Source organism: Pyrgilauda ruficollis, unplaced genomic scaffold (assembly GCF_017590135.1).
Source record: "Pyrgilauda ruficollis isolate IOZ18807 unplaced genomic scaffold, ASM1759013v1 scaffold11, whole genome shotgun sequence".
NCBI classification, from domain to species: domain Eukaryota; kingdom Metazoa; phylum Chordata; class Aves; order Passeriformes; family Passeridae; genus Pyrgilauda; species Pyrgilauda ruficollis.
In genome coordinates, this window is record NW_024509210.1 from 4,954,310 (window position 1) to 4,976,175 (window position 21,866).

Genomic DNA, 21,866 nt, shown 5'->3' on the forward strand with positions numbered 1-21,866 from the left:
CAGGTCACTGACAACTCCCCACACAGTCAACAATAATGAAGTGTTTTGGACTATTCTGGAGACACAGCTAAGCATGTAGTAGTCATCATTTGGAAGATTTTGCTATTGCAATATTGAAACATAACCTGTTAGAAACCAGAAAAGTGGACAACAAATATATATTTTTTTAAGCAGTAAGTTTTTTATGACTTAGGCTGCAAAGAGGACATATGAGGACATGATACTGCCTGAAAAGACCCATCCCTTTGTATTCTCTTACCCTAGAAAACCTGCCAAATTTTCAGCCTTCCAATCTCACACAATAAATTTAACTCCAAATTAACCAGCCTTTTTCTAAAGATGACCAAGTCCTTTCTCACCAGCAATGGCATCCAAACTGAACAGATACTTCAGCACAGACCTGGGTTATTGAAAACTAGCAAACAGGACTTTATCAGTATAGCTGTTTGCTCATTTCCTGTGTAATTACCAGTTATATAGATTTAAAGTTAACTCATCCAAAGCTTGGTGGTCTTGCTTATCTAACAAAATTTAAGTGATAAAATTTGTTCTACCTCTAAAACTTAACTCCTATTCTACCACAAGGGAAGGCACACAAGGGAAAATAAAATAAAAAAAAAAAAAAAAAAAAGGAATACAAATTTTTATCAGATTGTCAGTGCAGAGAGAGTAAAGTAGATTTAATTAAAGTAAGAAAACAATAAAATCCCTTACTGAAATAACATCATGCTATATAGTTATGCTTCCTGTAGCAAGGTAAGTCCAAGTTCCAGGTCCTCGTTGGCTTGATGAGAACTGGGAGACAGAGCACTCTGTAAGGTGCTCTGGGTCAGCAGATCTCAAAAGCCCAAGCTCTACAAGGCCCTTCAATGGCTCCCTGAAGTGCAAAAGGCCTTAAAAAACTGTTTACCGTTCAGTGCTCTTCCTACAAGGAACCACCATGGAAAAAATTGTCCCTGTGCTCTCTTCCAGCTACTGCCCCTTCAACCAGCCAGACCTACACCCTTCTTCCCTTGCAATGGGATCATTAGGTTTCAGGGTGAACAGGGAAATGTAGGGTCCTTCATCTGCGCAGGCACAAAAAAAAAAAAATAAAGGACTGGCTAAGACTTTGGTCCATTTGCATAATGGACTACTAGTCTCATGGAAATACATCAAAAACAGCTGATTTGACAGTTGGGAATTAAAAGTTAATTCCATTCCGCAAATCACAGTAAGAATCAGCATCACCTTTTCCAGCAAATATTCATGTAGTTCCCACTACCACTAATTGGAAACATGTACATGGAAAGCTTAATCAGTCTGTCCTCTTGCTAGCATGGGGGGATGCACACTTAAATAAGAAGCAAGCCCTAAGGAACCTCCAAATTTCTATAGATGCATCCATCGAGATGCTCAATGCCCCTTTCAACAGAAGCTTTAAGCACACACACAAACTCCAGCACTTCTGTTAAAGAAAGGACAGCCAAAGCCAAGACATTTCCTCTTCCTTTTGCCTGCAAAGACTTCTCCAAAGTTTTGTGAGTCTGAAAAGCTTCTCTAATCGTCTGTTTGGACTGAATTGCATTTTGAGAAATTTATAAATTATCTGCACTGCTATTTTTCACTAGAAATTTATACTCTAAATTCACATGCTGCTCCCATAGCTTCCCTACCCAGTCTTCAGTCACAAAGGAGAAAAAAACAAAAGCTTCCAAAAGAGAAGCAGAACTGACACCCTGTGTGATTTGTTTGTGTGTGTATGAGTGTGCACACATTAGTGCATGAGTGCTGAAGGCTTTTACCACAATGTTTCAGATTCATGCTTTGTGAAGTGAATTTTAACATCTGAACAATAACAGAAGCAATAAAAAATTCACAAACACTCCCTCTCTATAAATGTTTAGGGAAATATGCACTGTATTATCTTTATGTGAATATAAACACTGACTCTCTGGGCATCTTGCTGATGTTTTGTAGTGGGTCATTACAGCAGCTGACAAACCAGGAGGTACTTAAATGTAAAAAGGATTAGAAAGAATTTATAAAGCCTTTACAAGCAGGGATTTCACTCGCTTTCCCTAACCCCTATTTAATTACAGAGCCTGTCTAATGCCATACAATACAATTTATAGTTACTATTAAAAGTTGCCTATCCAAAATTATTAGCTAGGTGCAAAGAAAGGAGGGAGAAATTAACAAAGGAATTGGCTATTAAATTAGAGGCTATGTATTTATAATGTAAAAATAAGACAGTGAACACTGTTCTTTTTAAATTATATATTTTGCTATCTTTAAATAAATCATTATTTAAACAAGGAAATTATAAAATACTGCCATTTATCAGTGATTTATAAGTTACTTTATATGGTACAACATTTCATTGTTTTTGAAATAAGAATCTGAACAGATTCTCATTAGGGCATCATGGCACTAAGGTAAAATAAATAATCATTGTAGCAGGACAGGATCCCACTTGCTGCAGAGAGAAACATTACATTTTGAATTTAAGTTAATCTGGATGTTGGCCAATACACCAACACAGTTCTGCACTAGAGAAAGCCTGTGTGTCATGTAAATACATATTTGAATGGACTAAGCTTGCAAGGGCTCTTTCGTCTCCTGGCATCTGTGTGCAGATTTCACAGCAGGGTGAAGGAGGGTGAGCTTCTGCCAGGGAGATGCCTGTGTTTGAGATTTCTTATGAGATATTCTCTGCCTCCTAAATAGCTAATGAAATAGTGCCAGCAGGAAGGTAAAAGTTCTCTGAGGTATATTGGAAGCTTTATCTTGACCTCTGGTGTCCAACCTATGCCAATTCAACTAAGACAGACAAGCAATGACACCACGGAGTTTGAACCCTGTGCCATTCAAAAAGCAAAAATGCTACATGTATGCTCAATCTGGTGTGTCAAAACATATGAAACAAAAGATGGTGATGAGTGAATGTAGCAAGCTGTGTTTTCTCTTTTGACTTTCTTACCTCATTTACATAGACCCAGTGACTATCCTTTGATGCAAGGTTGGTTTCCACAGCCTACAAAAATAAAAAGAAACATAATAATAAAAATAAATAAAACATGGAAAATATATTCCAGAAAGAACTTATATAAAAATGTACTATAAAGCTCATTTTGACTGTTTTCATTGCTACTGATATTGTTTCTATATAGTTCTATTCAGCTCTTCCTCTGCTGCTTTATGGAACACTAATTGGAGATAGCCACCTTCCTCTGACTTCAGTTCCTAAAGCAAAGTGCCCTGTGTCCTGTACCACAAAAGCACACTGGGACAGGCTGGTACATGAGCATAAAGGATCCTGTGATAAATAACTGCACAGAACATGCAGCTCAGGAGATCTAACTTCTCTATGATATATCTAATACATCCTCCTCAACTGGGTTTCTTTTCAATTTGCCTCCCAAAATATATTGTCTCTGGCTCATTACACCTCTGGTAGCTAATCTGTTAACTAACCTAGTTAATTAAAAACACAACAATGAGGTGCTCAAGTGAAGTTCACACATTTATATGAGAGTTCATCTTCTCCTCGTATTTACATAAGGCTCAAGAAAAAGTTATTTGCATATTATTTTCTTCTTGGTATGAACTTGGATAATCACTACATATTATAAAGAAACATCCCATCTCAGCAGTTTGCATATTTATCCATACATGTATAACCCACTGGGAAGCTAAAACTGGAGAAGATTGCACTACTAGTACTGAGAGAAAACCTCAGATGAAGGATCTCACAATAAACACACAAGTTCCTAAATGTCACCTTTGTTTGACATAGATAAGCTCATTTCAAGACACTTAATAGTCTAATAAAGTGATAGCAAGCATGGAGAGATATACACTACACTGCCAGTGATATTGTTAATGTCCTGCTTAATACATGGTTAAACAATTACTGCAGTGTGTTCGTCTCTCCTAATACAACAGTGCACACATGTATTTCAGGAGGCAGTTCATTACATGGTTTAGAATCTTCCTGCCTTCAACCACTTCTTTCGTCTGTGCCAGTATGACCCCATTTATCGAACAGATATTCTTATCTCTCTGTTATAAATGATCCTATGAATCACTGAAATGAACCCAGTTTAAAAAAAAAAAAAAGCGCAGAAAATTACAAATGAACAAAATATTTCCAGTTACTGGTTTTTAACCTGGATAATTTCCACAGTATGCCAAAAAAGACTGCAGTGGTACTCAGAGGCTCCATAGACTGTAGCACTGGGCTGAGCAGGAACATCATCAACCACCTTCCTCTTCAGAACACATTTGCATAATAAGCCTCTCAGATATTTAGTGTCAGATGGGATGAATCACCTTCTCTTATGACACTGACTACAGATGACTGGCTTAGAATAAACGCCCACGACTTCTAAGGCTGCACTGGAATGACAAGAGATCCATCCTTCATATAGGCTAAGAGATATCCGATTCCTTCAAAAATATGAGGTAAAACTTCACTAAGTAGCCAACACCAGCATCTTTAACATTAATCTTAGTTTACACTGTGTCCTTAAAAAAGGTATAAATTACTTGCTTAAGTAACTGTGGTTTAAAATTTTGTTCATTTGTGCAGCTCATACAACCACAAAAGAAAATTGTGGGCAACACACATACCCCTCCATCTATTTCTCATATTCCCAAGCTGAATACTCCTTTAAAGAGACAAAAATCCCAAGAGAAACTGCAAACTCATTGAAAGAGGAAAATCAACACAGACAGAACGCAGTAATTCTCTTCATCATGAAGAGCATTATCCCCTTGATAATTGCCTCCCTTGCATTTGTTTTAAGCTGGGAGGAACATTAAGCTCACCACCTGAGGAACAGCAGCCCTTAGGAAAGATAGCAGTGATGAACAGGAGGGCAAAAATGTGTACATTTTCTCCCTATTCATCTCCCAAATATATCCAGACAAAGCCAAAGTAGCCAGGTGCTGTAACATACAGAGAAAGAGCAAAGTGCTGCTAGCATTAGCAAAGCAGAATGAAATAATGCTCAGGTGCAGAGTTATTGCACTGGCTACATTTAGTGATTCATCTGCAACAGTGAGCAATTTGTATGAATAAATGCTCAGGCTGGGGAGACGCAAGAGCCAGGGAATTTGAAATGAATTATCGTATTTCATTCTTCTGGGTTCACATATCTGGGCCAAAGTTTTTAAAATGAGGTGCCTAAATTTAGGCTGTTAAAGAGTTTATCTTTAGTCATCAGAGTGCCAGACCACTCAGCGCTCCTCCTACAGAGCCAATGGCTCTGCATTCTAATAGCTTGAAATGTATTTAGAAACATCACCGTAGGTAGTCAAGTCTAAATGGCTCTAAATATCTTCTGTTCCGAACTGCAACACATAGCCTGAACTGCTACTCGAAACGAAAACGTGCTGGGAGGGAGCTGAAACTTCCTGCATTTTGTACCATATTTACAAACTTGCAATCCAATGAAACCTTTTAAAAAACCCTATTGAAAAACAGCTCTCAGGTTTCAGCTTTCTGATATCACCAGTCTATTGCCAGAGGCTCATGAAAGTTAAGCAGTGTGAAAAGCAAGGTCCTGGAGACCTGTGTTGTCATAAGGAAATTTACTGAGAATTCTCAAAGTAAGAAAAAATTTAATGATCATAACTTAGTGAAGTTTTTTTATACTTTAAAGAGAAAAAAGATACTTGGGAAATTATGGTCACCCATTTTTAATTATTCAAGCTGTTCAGGATCTTGAAAATTGCTTGAGATTTTGTCCATCTATTCAAAAAGAAAACAAATTGTCTATGAAACATCCTTGAAGGACCTATTCCATCCTAATTGATAAATGTACCCTATATAAAGAAAGTAGGCTATGAATTTGTGAGATCACTGTGCCTGAGTAAAAGCATTGCCATCTATTGGGGAAGGATTTACAGGTTAAAGTATGCCATAGTTTTGTATGGAAAAATTATTAATATAGGTGTAAAATGTCCTACTTGTTTTTATACTTTCTAGGTAGATGGGGGTCTCAGTGATACTTAGGAGCAATGCTTCAAAACACTTCTATCAAATAGAAAAGCTGCTTTTGAGATAAACAGCACAATGGAAATTAAAGAGTGTTTCATTTGTTTCACCTCAGAGTAGCAAATAAATTCTAAAAATTAGGAAAAAAAGAGGGGTTTATTTGAGACTGTGCCCTTCTTCCTCCCCAACTACCTTCCAAGAGTCGAATGCAAAATGCAGAACCCAAAGAAGAGAATTGTAATTCACTCAGTGGACCACTACAAGTGACAACATATAAACTATACTGTCAGAATCAGGCCAGAACTAGAAGATGGGAAGGGGAGCAGTGAATGCAGGAAACTGTTTAATTTCTCAGTAGTAAGCATTTGCAATAGAAATGAAAAAGGAAGAAACTGAAAATGAAAATATGAACATTAAGATTCAGATCTCATAGCAACACTGATAAAAGGGTAAGAAGCTTCATGAAAAATAACCAAAGATAGTTTTTCATATGTAGTTTTGTTCAATTTCAAATGTATAACTTAAAATAATTTACTGCCAATAATCCATGACAACATTTTTTTATTGGAATACAGTGGAACACAAATATTTACATTGCCTTCATGAAAAAGTAACTCGGTTCATTATTTTATCTAATGGCAGTTGCAGGATTAAAGAAGTTAGGAAAGTAAGCAATAAATACTGCTATGTTCAGAAATAATTCTGCAGAGGGGAAAAAAAAAAAACAAACAATCCTTTCTTGACCTTCTCAAAAAATCTAAACCTGAAAACCTCTCCAAGCATATAATGGCTGGCCAGTAATAGGGAAGGCTCTTTTCCACAATACCTGGCTGCTTTGCGCGGGTCAGCACCTTGCTGTTAACAGCAAAAAGCAGGCTGCATAAAAAGGGATGCAGGCACCAGTGGCTGGACACAACTGAGAGGAGATGCTGGGTGTTCAAACAGACCTGGGCAGGCTGTGTTCCAGTGACAGCAAGATGTGCTGAAGAGTTCAGAATGACATGCAGCAGTATTAGAGTTACAAACCTGCTGTCCCCTCCCTGTGCACCCAGGGGAACAGGCAGCAGGAATGTCTGGAAGCCCTGTAACTAGCCCTGGGATCCTAGAAGGAAATGTCTTGCAGATGGCAAACACAGATGTTCCTGTTGTGTCTCAATTTTTGGAAACAAAGATTGCCACCCTGAAATCCATGATATAAAAGAACCACCAGACCGTTTTGCTAGGGGGGATACCAAAGTAGCAAAAGTTATTACTTGCACATCCTTTAACTTAATGGTGAGGATAAAGAGCATCACAGCTTTCCACAATGAAAAAACAAAGCAGAGGGCAAATTGGGGAGTTCACAGAAAATAATTTGAAAAGGGTGTCTTAAGAGGCACTGGAAGAGCTCAAAACCAAGTCTCTTGCAAACTGCTATGGTTTAACCGCAGCCAGCAACTAAGTCCCATGCAGCAACTTGCTCACCTCCCTCACCTCTCCCAGTGGAATAGGAAGTATAATCAAGAAAAAAAAGGTAAAACCTGTGGGTTGAGATAAGAACAGTTTAATAACAACAACAACAAAAAATCTTTGAAAAATAACTGTAATGAAAAAGGACAGAACAAAAAGACAGAGAAAAATAAACCCCAGAATTCCAATGATGCACAACACAGCTGCTCCCCACCTGCTGACCAATGCCCAACCCTTTCCTGAGCAGCCACCAGTGCTCCCAGCCAACCCTCCCCAGTTTATATACTGGGCATGATGCTCTATGCTGTGGAATGTGCCTTTGGCTACTTTGGGTCTGTGTCCTGGCCATGCTCCCTCCCAGCTCCTCGTGCACCTCCTCAGGCGCAGAGCATGGAAACTGAAAAGTCCTTGATTTGGAGTGAGCATCCCTTAGCAACAACTACCTCATCAGGGTGTTAGCAGTGCTGCTCTCACAGTGAATACATGGCACTGAACAGCTACTAGGAAGAAAAATTAACTCTATCCCAGCTGAAAGCAGGGCATGAAGAGATGACTAATCACAGCTGTCATCAGGGAGCAGATGCACTGCGCTGCAGTGAGTGCTCCGTGTCACCATCATCCCTCAACCACAGCTCCAGGCCTCAGTCTCTGTTACAGAGCTCCTCCTGCACAGCTGCATTCCCACTGCAAGACCCCCCACTGCAGACCCCTACCGTGCAGATGGATCATGGCCAGTCCCAGGGTGCCTGTGTGAAGGAAACTTCCCATTCTGAGCATCCAGGACCCCAGTGGCTGTCACACTCGCAGCACCTGAGGGACCAGCTGAGGGGACAGAGGCCCCTTCACAGCTGCACCCGCGCACTCACACAGAGCAGCTTCCCTTACTGCCTCAATCCCAGGTTTCCCATGGAAGTGTCTCAGACATCTCAAACCTTAAAATAATTTAACCTTGTACAATAACAAAATAACAACAGCTTGAGCTTGTGCATCTGAGGAGACCACAAACAAAGGAACTCCTGAGTTTTATCCCCTCACAGTGCAAAGAGGAAGTCTGGGCGTCATTAGCTTCTGCCACGTCCCTCAGTGTCCGCTCTGGACAGGCGACAAACCCCTGGGCCCCTTGCCATGCCAAGGGCTGTCAGTTCAGGGCCTCTGGTCTCTGGCTCCCACCCAGAGCTCCTGCACCAAATGTCTCCCTCAGCACTGAGAGCAAAACCCCGGCACAGAACTGCTGAGTATCTGAGGAGTATCATGGAGGATCTGAGCAAACAGCCTGCAGAAGAGCTGAGTTCCTCCTAGAGAACAGCACGACAATGACAGATAAACCCATTCCTTATTTTTTTAAACTTATTTTTAAGTATTATTCATAAAGAAGGTGAGCAAAGGAGGGCTTGGAGAAATAGTCAGAAATCTCAGCTCTTTGCAAATCTTTCATAAGGGATCAGTCCCATTAATTCACTACCTGCTCAATTTACATTTGCACCTGAATAGGTTTCAAAAGAAAATTCTTTCCAGCTCTTATCCCAAGTAAGTTTGCTTCCAAAAGGAGCTTTTTGTTTTTTCATTTTCCCTTCACATCTTTGGAGAAATTATTTGTCTACTGTGTTTTCTTTCCCCCATTCACCAAGAATAAGAAAAGATTTCTAGAACCATTTTGAAATCTACTGTAGCAAAACTGCAGTAAAGGAGGAAAAAAAAAAAGTCACTGTCTTCTGTATATAATTTTGTAACCTGAGTCAAACTTAGGTCCAGCTGCTGGGTTTCATTGCAGGAGATAGATTTGGATTTTTAAAAATAGCTTTGTTCTTGATTTAAATATCTGGGAAAACATTCTGAGCATCAGGAAACTGGTTTTGATCCCAAAGAAGAGCTACAAACAAGTTTCTACTGCAATACAACTGACAGTAATTAATTGGACAATATCAAAGTGCACCTGCTTATCTGAGAAACTTTGTGTATGTCTTGGATACAAATAAGTTACAATAGCAGATATGAAAAAGTCAATTTTGGTAGAACAGATGGGTTCATTCTATATCTCCTAGATACCCAACTTATATTTAGAAAGCTTTTCAATTAAAATAGTGCAGTTCTTGTCCAGGTGTGACTTGCATAGGTTATAGCATTTCACAGAAAAACAGTTTCTCTGTACCACTGACTGAGATTTTTGTACTTCCCTAGAATCTTCCTTCCTTTGTATTTTAAATAAATACCTCTTGGCTCAGTATCTCCAGAGGAGCATTATTAGATCAAAAATAAAGTAAGCATTACTAGCCACAATAAATAAATTATTTATAAAAATATTATAATTCCTATAGCATACTAAAGAGCCCTCCAAACTGATACTATTTCTAAAGTTTAATTGTTAATGGTACCATTAGAACAGAAGTTAAAACAAAAATTTCCAGTACAACATCTCAACTCTAGATAAAACTCTATAAAACTAAGATAATTCAGACTAAGAATCTTGAAGATAAAACTCAGTTGCAGTAAACTGGATCAAGCCTGTAGGTTTATTTTTATTACTTAATACAGGCTAACTAAAATTTCTAAATATTATTTCAAAGTGGAATATGAAAATTTTTCTTCTCTAAATAGCAAAATGGGAATTCAAAGGGTTTCCATTGCACGTTTTTTTTTCAGACAGAAAATTCACTGAAACAGTCCCTTTCTAACTGAACCTTATTTTCCAACAATTTGAACTTTTACTAAAAAAGTGCTGCCAGAAATTCCATATTCTTCCTTCTTTCTGAACTTATTCCCAGAACTGAAAAGTCCTTGTGTATGTACAAGTTTTTTCCAAAGCACTGAGCACGCTCACCTGTGTTTCCCTGATCACCACACTGATGGAATGATGGAACTCATTTTATCACACACCAGAAGCTGCCAGTTCTGACTCCTGCTACATAGGAGCTTCCTACAAGCCATTAATGAACCACAAGCTAGCATGCCTTTAGCATCCACATTTTTTGATATTTCTCTATGTGTATGACTTCATTCTTGGTGTACACTCTATAAACACATTAGTGATGGCCCTCTCTCAGCAGGGACCTTTTTTCAAGTTATGCACTGTTACATTAAAACTTAAAGCCTGATACTTCTGTAGAACTGCACTGCTGAGATGAGCTGCTCTTCCCTCCATGGTCCTGATGAAGCACAAATCATAACTGAAAGGTTATCACGAGATCTGGTGGCACTTTAACCATTCCAGGCTCCTCCATTAATACAAGCCTATAAACCTGGCATGTTCAGCCTGAATCTCCCACAAAAGAGAGGCCAAATCGGTCATGGAGATCTCTGTACTCTCATTAGTCTGAGTCAGCTCTCCAGGGTTCTTGCTCCCCATAAACTCTGTAATATTTCATTTATGTTCTGTCCAAACGATATGCAATGGTGCTGTCTTGACCTCTCTCTCAGTTCCTTCACAAGATAAACAACTCAGCCTAATGGGGTGGGGAAGAAATATAAAAAAGAAGGGTGGGAAGAAGGAAGAAAAAAAAGAAAAAAAAAAGAGGAAAAAAATTAAATACATCCCCCGAGCAAACTCCCAAATACCGTTCACAACTGAATCCCATTTTTGGTTGTTAACAAGGGATTTCACACAAAGAAGAGTAAACTTGACTCAAACCTTCACCTGCTTTTAGCACAGACCCCTGGAGTTGATGAATGCTAATTAGAAGGTGTACCTGACATTTTGTATATATCAGTATAATTTGATAACTCAAACCACAGTACACAATTTCAAGTTTGCATTGCACTGGTTGTCTGTGGTCACAGTTGACTATGACTTAGGTCATAGTTGATTGAAAAAAAAATACACTGAAGGAAACCTTCATAAAAGGTAAATGTTAATCAAGAGAAATACTGGAGATGAAAAACACTTTAGGAAGATTGTGAGAAGGTTGCTGAAACTTCCTCGAGCTACACAGCTGTATTGTTCTTGAGTAACTACTGCAATATATGTGGCACTGCCTATCATTTTAGCCTTAATCATTTCAATGTAATGCACTGGGATTTCTGTTTAATCTGATTCCCATTTCATACGTAATGCTTATTACAGTCAATCTCCACTGCCATCCCATTTAGTGCACATTCCACTGAACGATGCATGAAAATACTGCACATGGAACTCTTCCAAAAGCATTCAGTAAGAATGTACTCTTCAAAGCTCAAATGTCACACAGTGTTTATAAACATGGTAACTGCTGACCATTTAACTACACAGCACGGTAGTGACACCAGATAATTGCACAGCTGTCAGAAAGCAACATTTCCGTAAAGACATGAATCTAATGGTGACTCAGGAACAAAACCTCCCAGAAATACAGTACTTACAATTTTACCACAGCCACATGTCAAGTTGAATTTGAAGATCCAATGAATCCTTTTAAAAGAATAACTAAATTTTGCTCACTTTGACACTGCCTTTTTTTTTTTGAAAATAATAGGTTTGTACATCTATATTCGATTAAAAAGCCTTTCGCTTTTTAGAGACATTTACAAAGAATTTTGTAATGTTTTGCTGAGAACTCTACACGTGAGTCACACTCCAAAGAATAAACCAAAATTTATCAGAACTTCCCAGCACATGAAGGCTGGCTTTTGTTTAAAATTTGTTTGATTCTCCATCTATTTTCTAATAACAGAAGAGATTTCCATTGAAACAATACAGCAGTTTAAGTCTTCTGTTTGGAATGCCTATAGGGGATTGACTGGACATTGGTCTGAAGGTTGAAAATGCTTTTTCATTCCAATAAATAAAATTTCCAATATTATTTATTGGAAATACAATACAGCTGTATTTCCATTGAAACAATACAGCATTCCAATTCTGTTTGGAATGCCTACAGGGGATTGACTGGACATTGGTCTGAAGGTTGAAAATGCTTTTTCAGGCACAGACCCTGGGCAAAGAAGCTCTTTTTTCAGCATGGAGGATTGCTCTGGATCCTCATAATAGGCACCATTCCACAGTCAGGGTACAACAATTTCAGTGCATACCACCACTCCCATTCACTGTGTTTTCTCAGCTCTGCTCAGAGCAACAGCTTTAACTCCAGCTCCTGTTCAACTGCAAGTTCAACTATGTAGAGTTTGCACAGAGGTTTCCAGAACTTAATCTTTTTGCAGGTACAAACAGCAGATGGTAACTATTCCATTAAAGATGCAAACTTCTCACCTGACATGCACCCAATGCCAAACAGTGAAAACACAACTTACACGTTCCTAATTCCCCCCTTCAAAAGGCTCAGACTTTGTCCTGATAGCATGATAGCTGAAGCTCTGAGGGTCACGTACCACAAACTTTGAAATGAAAGCACCAGCTATTGCTTGAAGAGACCACATTGATTTTCAGGAGCTTACAGTTTAATACTGATTTACTGCCTCTACCACAAAGTTGCCAACCACACTGCAAAGCTGTTATTTAATGTAGGTTATGGGATTTTAAACTCTAGGAACTTGGAAAGGTATATCAATATCAAAGGTTACCCTGTCCAATATCCATATTTTCATCCGTTCACATACATTCCATCTCTTCTCTTAAATTTTTTAAAAATCATGTCTGGTTTTAAAGGAAAGATGGCAACAGTCAGACTGAAACATAATCCCTTTCAAAATAGGCCTTTCCTGCCTACAGCACTCTTCTGCTTTAAATTGCAAAATAAATACATAAATAAAGCAAAGTCCTTACAGGTCTGAGGACCTTGTCAGTCACAGGGTACTTTACACGCACAAAGAGTGCCACAGGCTGTGTAAGCATTAAAGAACACCTGAAAGATCACCTTAACCATCTCAAACCGCAAGACTTGCTGGCCAGCCCTGCCAAGAGGAATGAATATTTGCTGTTCTTTCCACAGCCTGAGGATACAGGCCTGCTGTGCATTTGCCAAGTGAGAACTCTCAGGATGCTGGAGGAGGAGGGAAACCCTTGGGGAGCAGCAGCAATGGTGGTGTGGAAGGGCTTCCTCTCCCTCAGTATGTCCACAGTCTTAAAGACTTTATGCAAAGCCTTATGAGCCTATGAAGGGCACACAAAGGCAGCAGTCACCCAGCATGATGTGCATGTACAGCTCATGCCAACGGAAAGCAGGCACAAATAAATTCACTTTTTGTTTGCAGATTTTTCTTTCAAGCAGATGTTCAAATATTCACCACTTGGGTCCAATCCCATGATGTTTTGCACCTATACTTTCCCAAAGCTTGCACAGATACACTGGAAGCCCCACGGTGATCTCATTACTGCCAGTCTGCATCAGCTTTATCTTTGGCAGCAAGAATGGTATTAAAAATATACATTACAGTAACGGGACATGAGCAGATTTGACTGGAAAACATAATTACTTTTCCTAAAGGCTTGCACACAGTTATTCAGAAGCGTATGGCAAAGTTACTAATTAAAAAAAAACAAAAACAAAAAACAAAAACCCAACATATTTCATCCTTGGAAAAAATTGTTGCTTCATGTACCTAACACAAGCTCACACAGTGTTTGCAGAGTTATCGACAAATGGAGTTTTGAGATTGAACCTTTCTACACTGTCTGGGGCAACAGCTTATCTTCTGACTCAAGGGACAACTGCATACATTACAGACAATGCCTTGATTCTGCTCTTGAAAGTAATTTTTAGCATTTTAAGTAGTGACATTTTCCTCCCATTGTTTCTGAGGCAGAATTTAAACAAAACACAGATTTTTGTAAGAATTTCCATGTACCCAAGTTTCCCTACAAATCCAGAGGAAGAAAAAAGAGAAAATAATAAATTTCTAATTTTAAAATATGAGCTGGTTTGACTTGTGATATACTGCCCTTAGCACTGATTTCTATCATTCCATCCATGCAAGTGTGAAAGGATGCACAAGGGAAATTTCTATTAAGTTTAATGAAAGTAGCCTACACCTCACTGACAAAAAAATAATGTCCACTATATGGTACATCATTTATGCAGGATCATTTATGTAGAGGACTATCAGACTATGTTTTAAAACTCTAATGATCTGCTTAAAAGAGAAGAAAACCAGTCCCCAAATATTATGGAATGTACAGAGTTTTAATTGAACAATTATGTTTGTGACAAGTTATGACTAGAAAACACAAAATTGTTTCAGTGTATATCCCATTAAAATGGATTCAAATTTCAGGCTAATGTATGGAAGCATCCATGAAGTGTTAATTTCTTTTTCTGAAGGTGAAGTGACAGCAACCTGTTGTGTGGCAACACAACAAACAGTGCTGAACAAGGAATTTGGCATGAAATCCATCCTTCTTGAGGGAAAATCCATGGGAGATGGAAACAAAACCAAGCCTATTAGCTCTATTCATAAGTTTTGTGCTGTGGACATTTTTCTCTTTTTGCAGAATCTACTTAGGCACACCAAGCCTTTGAGCAAGGCCATGCATTTGACCACACATTACAGGTACCTTCAGCTGCAACTGATACGCTACTCTGCAAAGAGAAACAGAGATGCTGCAGGGAGCAAACAGACAAGCAAATAAAGAGACCTAGAAGAACTCAGCAAGCACAGAGGAAGATAAAATCCAAGGGCTGAGACCTATGGGTGGTGAGTATAACACACAGAAGATTAAAAAACATAAATGAAGAAGTGGGAAAAGAGGATAGGGGAGGTAGGAAGTAGCCACAAACCACAAGAAGGAAAAATAAAGTTGAGAAGATTGGAGATTCACACAATCCCAGGAACTGCTGAATTGCATGAGGGACAAATTGACTGGCCTGCCATCAGAGAGCACAGAGGGAAGAGGTCAGCTAGCTAGGACAAGAAATACGACCTGGTGACAGAAAAGAAATAATAAAGAAAGAGAAAAAAAAAGTCTTTCCTCACTTAGGTCAGGTGTCACTGCAAAGTTACTTCTGGATAAAGTAAGAGTTATATATAGGTGAGAGAGATGTACAGTGCAAATTGAAGCAGGATGCAGCTAATGAAGAGGAAGAGACAGATAAGACTTGTGATAGGAAGAAATGGTCAGCAAATGCAACAACTGGAAAGTATTTTCATTAAGTGAGCATTCCTTGGCTGATTATTTTAGATTATACTTCAGTGTTGGGATTAAGGGACTAAGCCTGAAACTAATAGAAGAAAATTAAATATTAAAAAGCATACAGGGCTTGCAGTCTCTAAAACTACTTTTAATTTGTAAGCCTATAAAAATTTTTAATGAGGATAAACTAACAGTCATTTCCAAAAAGGGCAGTGCATAATGTAAAAACAGCAATAGGAATACAAGTGTGGTGACATTTTATTCAGAAAGGGAGTGTTACTTACCTAGTAAGATAACAGACAACAAAAAATAAACAGGGATATTGTGGAATCTATGTGAGGGAAGCAAAGAACGGTGTCTTGGGATAGCAGCCCTACAGTCAAAGCTCAACACAGAAGAATAATCCTTATCTATTAAAATGTTCTACAGGGGTGGTGTGCATTTAATAAAACGTACATTCTTGAAGTCAGAGCATAATAATAATAATAAATCTTGTAAAAAATGTGCAATCATTAGTTAAATGAAGCTAAGTACAGTCAAGGTTCCTAGCTTCACAACAGAGACCTTTAGAAATTCCAAATTTCCTCTGCCATCCTTAGATTTTGAAGTTTTCACCTATCCAATTTACTCAGCAGGTAGTCCTTTGGAACCTGAGAGCTTATTTAATATTATCAGCAATGAATCTGACAAATACTATCAAAGGAATTAACTACAATAGAAAACTAGGAAGTATGATAAATACACAGGTATGTATAGAGCATTTAAAAAGCGATGATTTCTGAAGCCAGATAATATAATTATGTTACAATTCACTACTACTACAAAAAAAAGGTCATGCACTCAAGATAACAAAGAAAAATCTATCATTTGAAACTTCATCAATTTCATTTGAAAAACACCAGGGGTGTTATTACAGGTTCATTATCTGTGGTGTAGCAATCTGTACACCCATGAACAACCAGACCTTAAGATATATATAAGTATAGCTGGATAGATACATGTAGATTGATATATTCGTATAACAGATGGAATGTCATCAATAGAGTAAGAAAGCATGTACACCAACAGAGACTCCTGAAGTCTCTGGTAGGTTGAGAGTAGAGTTTAAGTTTGGACAGTTGAGTAGCATAATCATAACACAGTATGTTTCCTGTATTTCAAGTACTATATTAAGGACCCCAAAAGGATAAAAAGAAAGCATCCCACCTGCTGAACTCACATGGCCATGCTAGCTATGATACATGATATGAAATATATATGGATACAAAGATATATGGACACAAGTATTATCATAGATATATTCTGGTCAAGAATAAAAAGGTTTCTTCTAAGTCTTATGTGGAGATTCTGTATTTACCTCACAATGGTAGTGGCAGGCCAAAACATACAGTTTCATTTCAGGAGCATGATTAGTTTAGGAAAGTGGTTATGGAATACATATTTATGTATTTATGGCCTCTCTTCTCAGGAGACAGAAGCATGCAAACCAGGAGATCACTTCTTATCTTGTACCACTGAGACGGTACAGAAACCCAGTAGCAGCCTCCTGGGTTTTATGAAGAAGACACAAAAATATGCACTTTATGTGTTATAGACTATAGCAGAGCTGAAAGAGTTAATAACTGGGGCCCTGCTCCTATTAGGAACTCAGGCGTTCAAGGTTTAATATCTCAGCTGTTGTAAATTGCATCTCCTGGCAAGCATCTTGTCAGGTTCAATGTAATTTGTTTTTCCAAACCCAAATTGTTTTTAAAAGATTAAGGTGTTCTAATTTTTTAAAGCATTAACTACAAAAGCAGTAATCCTTTACCATTGTGATAAGAATTGTCTACCATAATGTCTATTATTTACTAAAGCTTGACTGCCAAAGAAAAGGAACTCATTTTTCAAAGTCCATTTTTTTATGTAGCTGAATTGCTATATTCTGGATTTGGGGCTGAGAAAAGAAGAATGATTACTTCAGCTCTGAAGAACTTGCACATAAATAATTATGATTCAAGAATTAATAAAATAATATGGGATGAATATTAACTTCATTCAAGTCAAAGGGGACAAGATTTCATCTTCAGGAGTCTTTTTTCCAGGTATCAAATATTGCTTCAAATTCTAGAGAACTGATGGATTTAGAAGACTATTAAGACCCAGGTTGCCCAGACCTGTGTTAGTAAAGTAAATCAGTTAATAGGTGCTTATAAAAGACTATCTATTTAAAAAAAAAAAAAACAAAAAAAAAAAAAAAAAAAAAAAAAAAAAAAAAAAAAAAAAAAAAAAAAAAAAAAAAAAACCCACACAAAAATAAAAAAAAAAAAACAAAAAAAAAAAAAACAAAACAAAACCAAGAAAAAGCCCACACCAAATCTAAGTAAAGAAATCTGGGACTCTGCTTTCTTGATAAAAAGTAGGTATGGCAGAGTTGTGGGGAGGGGGAAAACCCACCACCACGATGTTCACATCAGGCTGATACCACTCCCACTTGGAGAAAACTAAGATGATATAGAAAGAGTTTTCAATAGAAAAGAGTAGGAAAAAAACATATATACAGTATGACGAGACCTCTTGTTGCAATTGGAAATTAGGGCAGAGAGATAAAATGCATGATAAACATCACCCGTATGTGACAGAACAAGGAGCTCAAGTCACTCATCCTTGTTCAAGACCTTCAACAGTATCCTTGCTTTAAAAACCTGGAATCTTTCTTGCCTTCAGTAGAAGAGTTTGTGAGAGCCAAGGGGTGCTGAACCTGCTGCTTTCTGCCCCAGAAGGAGCAAAAGAGAGCACACTCCTGGAGATACAGTCAGTGTTCCAGAGGCCCTGACCACAAACACATCCTTACTGTTGGCTCATCTGCTATCTCTGCTTGAAAAGCGCTTTAGAAACGTGTTCTCCTGGCCATGCACATTTATCTGTGCCTTCTACTACTTCCTCCATTAAAGCATTCAAACTGAAAATTAAAGCTTAGCTTATTTCACTGCAAGTTTGCACTTGCAAATCCTACCCTTCTGCATCACTCCTGCAGCTGCTGCTAAGTCTGGGGTTGTTAATTGAACACTGGAAGGTAGCAGAAGGATTGTTCCTTCCTGAATCTGAAGCTCATAGCCAGAACTGTCAATCCATAATCCATATCTGCCCCTTCCCTGGGTAAATATACACATTTGTGCTTGTACACATCTGTGTGGCTATGCTCCCACAAATACATATACATATCCACATATCTGTCTGGGGACAGGCGCTTAAAAGAGAAAAAAGAAAATGGAAGGAAAAAATCAGGTCAGCAGTGACATCCAAAGCATAAAGGGTATTTTAAACAAAGTCATGTTCTCACCACACTGAATGGAGACTAAAAAATTTACTCCTGGATTTATCATAAAATTCCTGGGAAAATATGAGCACATTTTCTCAAGTTTGATGTAACTTGATAGCATACATGTGCATTTTGGTAATCCACACACATATGCATAAAATGTTGCAAATCTAGGACTGACATGGGTAGAAAAACCACTGTTGCAACTTTTCAGGGATCATACAGAACAGCAGGATTGTATTAATAGCTATGTTAACAAGTGAAGAATGTTTGCACATCTTGGCCGCTGATTTTAAGTTTGGCTATATCTAAGTAGGATTTATTGGTCAAAGTATGCACTTACCTGGAACTCCAATGTAAATTACTACAGCACACTGTTTCTGTTCTACTTATGTGTCATGCATTCACTCCCTTCTGTGGCTTTAGGATAAGGAAAACAGAGGGGAGCAGTCCTTTTGAAATGGTTTGAATAAGTACATTTTTATGTCACCGTCTGTTGGCTTCTGGGAGAGAGATGCCTCTCCCATCCAGGGCGACACTTCTGGGACAAGTGGCAAGGAGCCATTTCCCCCACTAGGTTTGCTCGTGCCTTGCCTTTGAAAGCACATTTCAGCACTTCACTTGGCTGTGTCAGATGAGATAGCACATGGCTGAGCTCTGTGCAAATTGCCTCTCACAGCAGCCTCGTACCATGCTCAAACATCACCCTCCCTCACCTCCCATTGTTCCCTGTTTCTTTTCATTAAGTCTATTCAGCAATTCTCTCTAAAATCTGTGTCTTGGCTGTCTCTCTGTCAGCTGATTCCTTCCTGTCCCTCTCAACAAGCACAAGACATTACTCACCTGTCTGTGCTGCACAGCTGAAACAGAAAAACTATCAGTCAAGTGAGAAGATTGCAGCATGCTCCTATACCATTATTTTGCTTTCCCTTAGCTATTCTGTACTCCTATTCCACAGGAAGATTTATTTCCCAAATTAATTAAAAGTACACAGCCTGTCTTCCTTCTGAAACTCTCACCAGCTATTTACTCCATTCCAAACCCAGAGACAGATGGAGCTGTTTGCCCCTAGCTGTAGATAAACCTCTACAAACATAAAACTCTTCCTTCCCCTCTACAGCATCTCTGGCCCCATGAGTCCCCAGAGAGATTGAAGAGTCTGCTGCAGCTGTGTGAAAACTCTAGACTCTAGGTTCTCCTGCTCTTTTGAAAATGAAAGACCACCTGGAGTTTTCAGCCACGTGTCTCTTGTTTTCTGGGTCTTCCCTAAATAAGGTATACTAGGCTCAGTAAGGTGTACCCCAAAAAAAAAGAATTTGTAACAAATGTTCATTTTCTCAGTAGTTTTGGTTACTCCAACACCTGCTCTCCTTGTGATCAAGCCTTCTTGCCCAGAGACTTCTGTCTCTGTTCTTGGGATGGAGTCAATGACAGGATTCCCCTGTCCTCACACTCAGAGATGTGACCTTATACCACCTGAAGCTGCACTGTGAGAAATGAACAAGCAGAACAAGTCTTCACCAGCTTCCAAAAACCAAACAAAATTATTATTATTATTATTATCTGCTCCAACTACCTGTCTAGTTAAAAAAAATGGGGAAGACTTTTTTTCCCTTGGGCTCAATAAACAGCAAATAGCCACTGCAGTTTGTCATTTAGCATAACTACAGATACTTAGTTGAGGAAAAGGTATGCCAATATGAGTATATACTCTGTCAATTACTCTGTACAACAGGGTCCACCTTTCAGCCAAGCCAAGTGCCAGAAATTTGCCAGAAAATCCCAGCTTATTCAGAAAAACCCTAAACAGTAACAACAACTGAAACTACTACATTGCACTGTTACACAATTCTCATTTGAAATTCCACTGCTAGAACCTGTGGTAGACTAATAGCAACCAAAAAACAATCTTAGGATGGATTTTTAGCTGTTTTATTCCTGTAATTTATAGAGAACTAGGATATCACATGGCTTTCACAACCTTCACGTAGGCCTGAATCCTTCTCTCTGACAACTGAGCATTATTAATTAATAAAACTTGAACTTCCATTTAGTAACTGATTATGAATTGCTCAATATACTGATACTTCTCAAGTTCTGCTTTTGAACTCTGTGCCTGTGCAGCTTGGGAAACTACTACATGAAATCTTGAGATTTTCCTATTCCATCCTATTTGCCAAGCAAGGCTCAAAGCCTGTCTCAGATGAATAATTGTAGTAATAACTGAAATAAACTGAAATGTCTTGTTTTTATCACTGCTTGAATTACTACCACAGAAAATGAGGAGCCTTGGGAAAAAAAAAAAAAAGTTAGAAGCATCTGTCTGATGCAAAAATGAAAGCTCCTTCGATGTTTAAGTAAAGTGACAGCAACTCAAAAATGGCTATGAATTTTCAGTACCATACTTTTAAAATCAATAGGATTTAAAACGCATGACTAATTGCGCTGATACAAATTCCCCATTTGAATTTACATATGTAAATGTTTGCAGAATTATCCAAGTAATTATGCCACCCTTAGCTACATGATATACATCATATACAGTCTGGATAAGATAGAAACATTGATAAATTAGTGATTAACCTTTAGAACAAGATTTTCTTTTCGAGTAATCCTATGACAAGCATGGGTACAAGGAAAAAATCAGAAAAAATCACCACCACTCCTTCCATCTGAGTATGTCAAAGGCAGAGTGAATAAATACCATGTGGTATTTTCAGAGCAAGGCAAGACCTGTCAGCTTTTCCTCAACCTCCGCCCTCTGACAGAGCTGACAATGTGTTGCCACCACCGAAGTGCTTTCAGAAGAGCCATCATCTTCCCTCTCTCTCCCAGACAGGACTGCAACCCTGAAAGCCTTTGTGCCACATACAACTCCAGGCTGAGGAGACAGACTCGATATCAGGAGCTGTGCTTGATGCAGAAAGAGCAATAATTGAAATTTTCACCCTTGTTTAAACAGAGAGCAGTGGGGATGGCTGAGAAGAGAGCAGCAGGAATTCCCTTCCACACACTGTGCAAGGTTTCAGAGGAAATGCTGCAGGAATATCCACCATACTTCCAGCTCTGGGGGCCTGCTAACTTGTTTGCATTTCCCTGCAGCTACTGTACCCTAAATTCAGCCTCTCTGACCATGCAGT

The 21,866-nt window shown here is 38.5% G+C and overlaps 1 protein-coding gene across 1 annotated transcript in view; it reads right to left on the reverse strand.

Moving 5' to 3' along the window:
• GRID1 (glutamate ionotropic receptor delta type subunit 1) overlaps nt 1-21,866 on the reverse strand; it is a 482,309-nt gene that overhangs the window by 111,257 nt on the left and 349,186 nt on the right. Inside the window, exon 5 of the mRNA XM_041474584.1 lies at nt 2,963-3,016. Within this exon, the coding sequence (XP_041330518.1) occupies nt 2,963-3,016 (54 nt within the window). The remainder of the gene's footprint in view (nt 1-2,962; nt 3,017-21,866) is intronic.